This window comes from Chrysochloris asiatica, unplaced genomic scaffold (assembly GCF_000296735.1).
Source record: "Chrysochloris asiatica unplaced genomic scaffold, ChrAsi1.0 scaffold00182, whole genome shotgun sequence".
Classification (NCBI taxonomy): domain Eukaryota; kingdom Metazoa; phylum Chordata; class Mammalia; order Afrosoricida; family Chrysochloridae; genus Chrysochloris; species Chrysochloris asiatica.
In genome coordinates, this window is record NW_006408700.1 from 533086 (window position 1) to 541983 (window position 8898).

The 8898-nt window shown below is 38.3% G+C and overlaps 1 protein-coding gene across 1 annotated transcript in view; it reads right to left on the reverse strand.

Annotated features, from left to right (window-relative positions):
• The window catches only part of SHPRH (SNF2 histone linker PHD RING helicase, E3 ubiquitin protein ligase), a 95676-nt gene extending 87959 nt beyond the window's left edge, over positions 1 to 7717 (reverse strand). The window contains exons 1-3 of the mRNA XM_006872050.1: positions 7077 to 7717; positions 4192 to 4321; positions 918 to 1136 (exon numbers count right to left, since the gene is read on the reverse strand). Of these exons, the coding sequence (XP_006872112.1) occupies positions 918 to 1136; positions 4192 to 4321; positions 7077 to 7712 (985 nt within the window). The 5' untranslated portion in view covers positions 7713 to 7717. The remainder of the gene's footprint in view (positions 1 to 917; positions 1137 to 4191; positions 4322 to 7076) is intronic.
• Positions 7718 to 8898: the final 1181 nt, after the last annotated feature.

Consider the following 8898-nt stretch of genomic DNA (forward strand, 5'->3'; position numbering starts at 1 on the left):
AATGGCAAAAAAGGTTTCCCACAAATCTAAATGTATGAAAACACTCAATAGATCACATTTTATTATATATTATGTGAAGTAAAGAAAAGAAACATGAACCTAGGAAAAATAGATTAACAACAAATTAAAGTCTCCTGTCTCTGTATATTTACATTCTGCCACTAATTAACCAAGTTAAAAAAAAACCCACTGCCCAATGGGCTCAAATGAAACCAAATTGTGAGGAATGTCAGGACCGGGCAGTATTTCGTTCTGTTGTGCACAGGGTCACTCTAAGCACTGACTAAATGGCACCTAGCAACAAGAAACCCAATGTCATCGTGTTAATTCCAACTTGTAATGACCATGTGCAAGGTTTCCAAGACAACCTATCTTTACAGGAGCATTGAATGCTGTTCAGTACCACTGAGTTGGTTTGGACTCACAGTGACCCTGTGTAGGGTTTCTGAGGAGTAGCTGGTGGGTTTGAACTGCCAACTTTCAGGTTTGTACTCTAGTGTTTATCCTACAGCATCACACCCGGACTTCACTCATCATCAAATTATGAAAAGTCTCATTCAAAGTGTTATGGATGAGGAAAGACACAAATGAATTTCAACTCACAAAATGATATCAATTTTGAAAGATTTCTTAGAAAATAATTGTGTGCATACCAACACCCATTCTACCTTACCTGGTTTCAGTATTTCTTTTAATGATCAATTTCCCCCACTCTCTCTCTCAAATGGAATTCTGGTATGGCACTGTAGTTTAAGTACTGGACTCTTAAATGCAAGGTTGGCAGTTCAAACCCACCAGCCACTCCCTGGAAATAATGGCTATGAATCAGATTCAACTCAATGACACTCAGCAACAACAATCTGTCATATACTTCTTCTAACTCGTTTGATTTTTTTCGGTGAGTATCTTATACTTGCCACTGGTAGGGGTGCTTCTGAAATTCTCTTGTCTTAGCATCCAATTGACAGCATCTCTTTGGTAGGGTCTCAACACTGGAATCAATGCAGGATGCTGGACATCCACCTGGATGGACTGTGTTTCTTGCTGATGTGTTCCCTTCACAAAGTGATAGAGCTCATCAATGTCTTGTCCCTCTGGTTCACTCTCTGAGTCTTCCTCCTCTTCTTCCAACACATCTGTACAGCAAACAGCAAATGTATTCGTAAAAACCCTGATGCGCCTTTTATAAACACGCAATTCTTTTCTTAAAAACAGAAAAACAAAAAACACCACCAACATTTTTTATTGTAACTTGAGTGAAGGTTTATAGTGCAGATCATCACTTTTACATTCAACAAATCGTCTACTTCATTCCACCTCAATGACTGCAAATTCCGTAATGTAACCAACCACCTTCTCACTGTGGTTCCTGTTTCCATCCCCCTCTTCTTTGCCAACTCTTCTGACTTTTACCCTTAGGTAAATTCTGCCCTTTGGATCTTGAATGGTTGACCAATCTGTGGTGTGTGTACCTCACTACTGCTGTTATCCCTCCTCTAAACCTGTGTACTGCTAGCCTAGAGCCACAGGGGTGAGTTCATCTCCAAAGCAGAAGAGTGACTAAGGACTATAGTCTCAGATTAACCAAGAAATTCTTGTTTCATAATAATACTATGCACTTTCCCAATTCTGGGTTGCTGTCCAATGTGTATGGTTCTTGGAGAGCCCTTAATTCTTTACTGTTTGAAAATCTACCCATACATTTATTTTTTAAGGTAGTTTAACTGCGACTTTGCCCAACACTTTTCCTTTTGTTTCCCTAACTGCAAAGCAAATTCTTCTCGGAGCTCAAGCACGCCCATTGAACTTTGGTGACAGCACTCTGTCTGGGAAGACAAGCACTGCATGTCCATTCCCGTTAGGCCGCATCTCTTGAGATGTCACCTATTGACCGACATATTGACTCAAACATTTCTTGAATAATTTTTATAAAGAAATAAAGACAAAATTATATTAGTGAGGAAATTTTAAATAAGTGCTGTTTTGTCCCTTAAAGAGGAAAGACATGATGGAAAAACTCTATATTATCAGTCAAAACAAGGCCGGGGCAGATTGTAGAACAGACCATCACTGCTCATATGCAAATGCAAACTGAAGCTGAAGAAAATGAAAACAAGTCCATGAGAGCCAAAATATGACCTTGACTATATATATCCCATCTGAATTTAGAGATCTGAGGTATGGATTTGATAAATTAAACACTAAAGACCGAAGGCCAGAAGAGTTGTGGGATGACATCAAGAACATCATACAGGAAGAAAGCAAAAAGTCATAGGAAGACAAAAAAGGAGGAAAAGGTCAAAATGGATGTCAGAAGAGACACTGAAACTTGCTCTCCAGCATAGAGATGCTAAAACAAACGGAAGAAATGAAGAGGTACAAGAGTTAAAGAGAAAATTTCAAAAGTCAGCTCGAGAAGATAAAGTCAAATATTACAACAAAATGTGCAAGGATCTAGAGCCAGAAAACCAAAAAGGAAGAATATGCTCAGCATATCTCAAGTGGGGTAACTGAAGAAAGAATTTAAGCCTCGACTTTCGTTATTGAAGGATTCTCTGGGTAAATTACTGAATGATGCAGAAAGCATCAAAAGAAGATAGAAGGTACACAGAGTCACTGCACCAAAAGGAAATGGTTAATGTTCAGTCGTTTCAAGAGGTAACATATGATCAAGAGCCAATGATACTGAAGGAGGAAGTCCAAGGTGCATTGAAAAAATTGGCAAAGAACAAGGCACCAGGAATTGATGGAATAAAAATTGAAATCTTTCAGGAAAGTGAGGCGGCACAGGAGGCACTCATTCATTTCTGCCAAGAAATTTGGGAAACCACTATCTGGCCAACTGATTGGAAGAGATCCATATTTGCGCCCATTCCAGAGAGGTGAGCCAACAGAATGCAGAAATCATGGGACAATATCTTTGATACCCCATGTGAGAAAAGTTTTATTAAAGGTAATACAGAAATGAATGCAAGCATACATGGACAGAGAACTTCCAGAATTCAGAAGAGGCCATGGAGTGAGGGATATCATTGCTGATGTCAGATGGATCTTGGCTGAAAGCAGAGAATATCAGAAAGATATCTGCCTATGCTTTATTATCTATACAAAGGCTTTCGATTGTATGGATCATGAAAAGCTATGGACAAAATTGCAAAGTACGAATATTCCGGAACACTTAATTGTGCTCATGCGGAATCTATACATCGACCAAGAGGCAGTTGTTCGAACAGAATAAGGCAACACTGAATGGTTTAAAATTAAGAAGGTGTGCGACAAGATTATATTCTTTCACCATACTTATTCAACCAGTATGCTGAAGAAAATTATCTGAGAAGCTGGGTTCTATGAAGAAATACATGGCAACAAGATTGGAGGAAGACTCATTACCAACCTGTGGTATGCAGATGATACCACCTTGCTTGCTGAAAGTGAAGAGGACTTAAAAATATTTACTGATGATCCAAGAGTCCAGCCTTCGGTATGGATTACATCTCAATGTCAAGAAAACAAAAGTCCTCACCAGTGGACCAATAAACAACATTCTCATCAATGGAGAAAAGATTGAAATTGTCAAGAACTTCATTCTTCCTGGATTAAACATCAACACTCAACGGAAGCAGCAGTCAAGAGACCAAACGACATGTTGCATTAGGCAAATCTGCTGCATAAGATCTTTTTAAAGTATTGAAGAGCAAAGATAATAGCTTGAGGACTAAGGTAAGCCTGACCCAAGCCATGGTATTTTCAATAACCTCATATGCATATGAAAGCTGAACAGTGAATAAGGAAGACCGTAGAATCGGTGTTGGAGAATATTGAAAGTGCCATGGGCTGCCAAAAGAACCAACAGATGTGTGTTGGAGAAGCGCAGCCAAAGAGCTCCCTGGAGACCAGGATGGCCAAACTGTGTCATTCATACTTCAGACATATTGTCAGGAGGGGACCAATAACTGGAGAAGGATATCATGTTTGGTAAGGTGGAGGGTCAGAGAAAAAGAGGAAGACCCCCAACTAACTGGAATGGCCAAGTAGCAGCATCAATGGGCTCAAGCTTGGCAACAATAGTGAAGTTGGCCCAAGATAGGGCAGTGTTTCATTCTGTTATGCATAAGGTCGCTGTGAGTCGGTACCGACTCGATGGCACCTAACAACAAAGTAACAGCTATTTTCAAATAACTTTAAAATTACCTGGAACAACAAAATTGTATAACTTTTCCATCACTTTCTTCATAAGCTGATTGAACTTTTTCATTCTTGAATTTGCATCACTCAGAAAGTCTAGCTTTGCTAGGCCAGCTTCCAAAAGATAAATTCCAACCTACAAAGAATTAATTAGCATAAAAGTACTTGTAATTGGAAATATACCATTCTTTATGAAGACTTTATGATAACATTTTCAGCATTACCATTTTTTGTTTTTAATATGAAGTATATCATGAATTGGCATGTCATCCTTGGGCAGGGACCACACTAATCGTCTTTGTATCGTTCCGATTTCAGCATATGAGTACATGCATCACTGACTTAAGACAGTCATGTTTTCCTCCCACAAATATTAAATGATGTTGTGTGTGTCATCAAGCAGATTCTGATTCAGAGTGACCATACAGGACAAAGTAGGGTCACTCTGTCCAATAGGGTTTCTTAGCATATCATGAGGTCTTTCTTCCCAGGAGCTGCTGATGGGTTCAAACCATTAACCTTTCAAATTAGTAGTCATAGGCTAAACCATTGTACCACCAAGTCTCTTACACTAAACAGTAACAAAGCAAGTCTCCCTCACATATTTTGACTTTCAATAACAAGTTCATGCTACAAATGTAAATGCCTACTACGTGCAATGCACCATTTAAGTTTCTGGAACAAAATCTGGGAAAATGTGATAAGAAAGCATAAACCTGCCAATGACAGTCAATGATTTCCAAATCTGAGAAACATCAGAATCATCCAGGGAGTTATGTTAAAAATACAGATTCCGCCTAAAGATTCTGATGCAAACGCCAGGATTTCTATGCATTTAGGTTTAGGAATTCTTATTACTAAATCAATTACTAAAATGTAGAAGAAACAGACTTTATAATTACATCTACTTATAAGATGGTAAGATTTTGAAACATGAATCTAGTGCAGGCATCTTTGCAGTCAGGAGACTAGAATCTGAATACTTGCATTGATATTTAGAAGTATAATAAACTGAAAACTGATTTATTTCAACTCATATGTTCTTTGCAAAGTGCAAAGAAGTCTACCTGAGACAGTCTGTATAATACATGAGGCAGTCTCTTTACTACATGTTTAAAAGTTACTAACAGCAGACAACACATGTCATTAGTTCCCTTCATTTTGCTGGGCTACTCTGGCCCTGATTCCCTATACTAGTAACTGAAGTGCTCATATGCTGTCACAAAAGAACAAGACTCCACCCAGCATTATACAGGAATCCAAGTGGCAGAGATTTTATTTCATTGTTAATTTGAACACTGTCTTGTGTTCACCTGGGATGAGATGGCTTAACACTTGTACAGCAGCAATACATGTTTAAATATTTATAAATTTGGGATGAAAAAACAAATCAGAATAGGCCAAGATTTGGTCTATGAGGGGCACAAAGAGGACACAGATACGCAGGTCAAGAATTCAGACTTCTGATCCCTCAGTCATGATTGTGGCACTCACGTTTAGTAAACACATAGCAATACTTAGTTATATACACTCATTGTCCAGGGAAAAATGAATGATAATGTAATGCTTCTAAGTGCTTTCCTTTGTTAATTCTGAAGTGATAAACAGGGCTACTGGTGGAACTGCTTATTTGTATATTAGATGTATAAGACACCTGGTATGGCGCTGTAGGGTAAGCACTCAACTGCAAGGTCAGTATAAACTGCGAGGTCGGCGATTCAAACTCACCAGCTGCTCCTCAGAAACCCTAGGGTCACTATGAGTTGAAATCAACTCGATGGCACTTAACTACAACAACAGGTGCAAGAGATGGTTTTCAGTTGAATAGAGGTGAATTTAACATTTTAGAATTTCCTTTCCTGTCAGATTTTAGCATTAAGGTGACTTAACCTGTTTCATAATTTACAAAGTGCATTTACTTACATTATCTCCCCTGAGTCTCAACACAAATCTACGATGTATGAAGAATGGGTTTAATTCACATTTCATACAGAAATAAATTGAAATTTGAGTATTTAAATAATTCATATAAAGTTTCTTGGCTAGTTAATGGTAGAGACTAAAAAAATTATATATTAATTCATTCTTTTATTGAAAAAACTTTGGGTATCAGAGTTCATCAGGTACTGCATCAGGCTGTGGGGAATAAAGGAATTCTTAGGTTAGCTGGGAAGAAAGATCCAAACTGTAAGTACACTGCAAGTGACAAATGCAAAAGGAAACATGTATCTGGGAGTAGAGGGGAGGGGCATATAACCCATCTGAGGGCTTAAGAAAACATGTCCCTGCCTGACTACTGACGAGGAGTTATTCAAGGAAATGGGAGGGGATAACTGAGGCAGGAGAGACTGTGAGAGCAAAAGAAAAGCCAAAAAAGAAGGCTATGTGCAGAAAACAAATCATCTTGGAATTTCTGGGACAAAATATGAAGTAGAGTGATAAAGGGTGAGATGGAGTAGACAAAAGCCCGTCAGAGGAGAGACTTGTATGCCCGATGGGAACAATGATACCTGATGGGAGGCCGTGAGGAACAGAATTCCATTTACATTCCTATTGCAATTTCAGAGACAAACTGGATGAAGGATTTGATAAGACCTGGAAACAGGAACTAGTTAAATGACTGGTACCTTAAGAGAAAGTTGTCGAGCACTAGAGCAAGTCACTGAAAGGAACCGGAAAGCAAGAAAGAAACCAGATCTTATGCAACAAACGTACAGTCTGGAAATGGTTAGCTATAGTTTTTATAGGTCTTGAAACCCATAATAAAGTTTCTGATTTTTAGTAATGAGGGGCTTATTGCTTATTTCTGAAAGCCTGCTTTTCTCGAAGCATAATTCAAAATGGACTGCCAATGGAGAAGAACCTTAGTAGACTCTATAGAAATTCCATACCTTTATAACATGATTTCCTTCTGGTTTTTGGTAAAGTTTTATTCTTCTCTTCTTTTGCAGCCACCCCAAATCTTCTAATAGTTCACTACTGAAGGATGATTCTACCTGAATACCCTTGTCACAAATACTGACTGGTTCGTTGAGCAATTTTTCTTCTTTTTCCACATCTCCACATTCTGAGTGAACGTAAATTAGTAACTGATTGCTGGACTCTGAACTCATTAAAGTAAAACTCCTTTCAGAAAAATTTTCAAGTAAGCTCTGTTCAGGAAGAAGGTGCAGAGTTAATTCTCCTAGTAATGCCTTCCAAGAACTATCTAGGTGATAGGGAGCTATCACAACATTTAACTTCAGAGACAAAGGGGGAGAAAAACCAACAGTGTCTTCTGTGTCAACTGAATTTGAAATGCTCACGGACTCTGTGCACTTCTTCTTATCTCTGTGAGTCACCTCTTCCTGTAGATGATCCTCCAGGATGATGCAATGAGAAGAGGAGTCTGAACCTGGGCAGAGCTGCTCTTCATCACTTACGGTGAGAGGCTCATTCCTTCTGTCTTCATGCATATTCCAACACAGTTGTTGCTGCTTTTCTTCATCCACCTTCACTGGAGGGGCACGTTTCCGTCGGCTGCTCATTTTCAAGCTTTCTTAGTTGATGAATATGGACTCTAGAAGACAAATGGAACAGTAGGCATTCCAAGAGATTTCAGTGTTAAAGAACTCACAGATGAGAAAGGCAACATAAAATCATACATACATAACATGAAATCTTCAGGTCAGCTGCCATCAAGTCAATTCAGATTCATGGTAACACCATGTGTATCAGAGTGAAACCAGACAGATAAACAAAGCAATGAATAATTTTTAAGGTAAATCAAATATAGCTAAGGAACACATGGGCCATAATCGCATGCATCAAATACATCCTACTGGTCTTTACAGGATAAATTTAGCAAAGAAATGCATTGAATAAAGTAAAATTCAACAACATTCGATGGACAGCGCTACAGTAATGTGCAGCTCTTAAACAGAAATGCATATTTGAACGATTTCAGTAACATTTAAACTCATATCATCACTACAAAATTTCATTTTTACTTTATAATCCCAAAAGGTTAACACAACTTCACTTGACCTTTATATACCTTAAAACCCCCTGAAAAATATTTTCCTCTTTCAAAAATGTTTCCTGAGGAAAAATAAATCTCCTCTTTCAAAAGAAGAAAATAAAACTGTACAAAATGCATTTCTTGTTATAGATTAGCAGATAAGAAGAATAGCTGGGCAGAGAAAAGGTAGTAATGGCAATAGGGAAAATGAGGCAGCAACAAAATTAAAACAGAAAATGAAGGAAAAAGCATAGGAGAAAAAAGAAAGCTTTGGTTATCTCAAAACATGGAATTGGCTGAAAGCAGGCCACTTGATGTGGGTCCCAAACTTTACTGTTTCCCAAACAACAGCTATTTCCTGTGTGAAACAGACAACTCAAGAGACTTGGTCACAGAAGCAGTCACAATGTTTGGTGGTCCCTACTACAACTTGTAGCTTCAAAAATGTGATGCATGCATATTTAAAATTTGGCTACAAGTCCATTTTTAGAAATGCTCTAATTCCATTTATCAAGAAAATCCAATCAGATATTTACTGTATCCCCACTATTAGGCATTGTGCTATCGTTGAGGGGAGGGCACAAAAGATGTATAAATCCAATCAAGATCTCTATTTCAGTACAGTATAGACAATAAAGAGTGTTCTGATGTAAAGACAAACTGAGCAGAGAGAGCGGCTTTGTTGTTGTTGTTATGTGCTGTGGAGTCAGTTC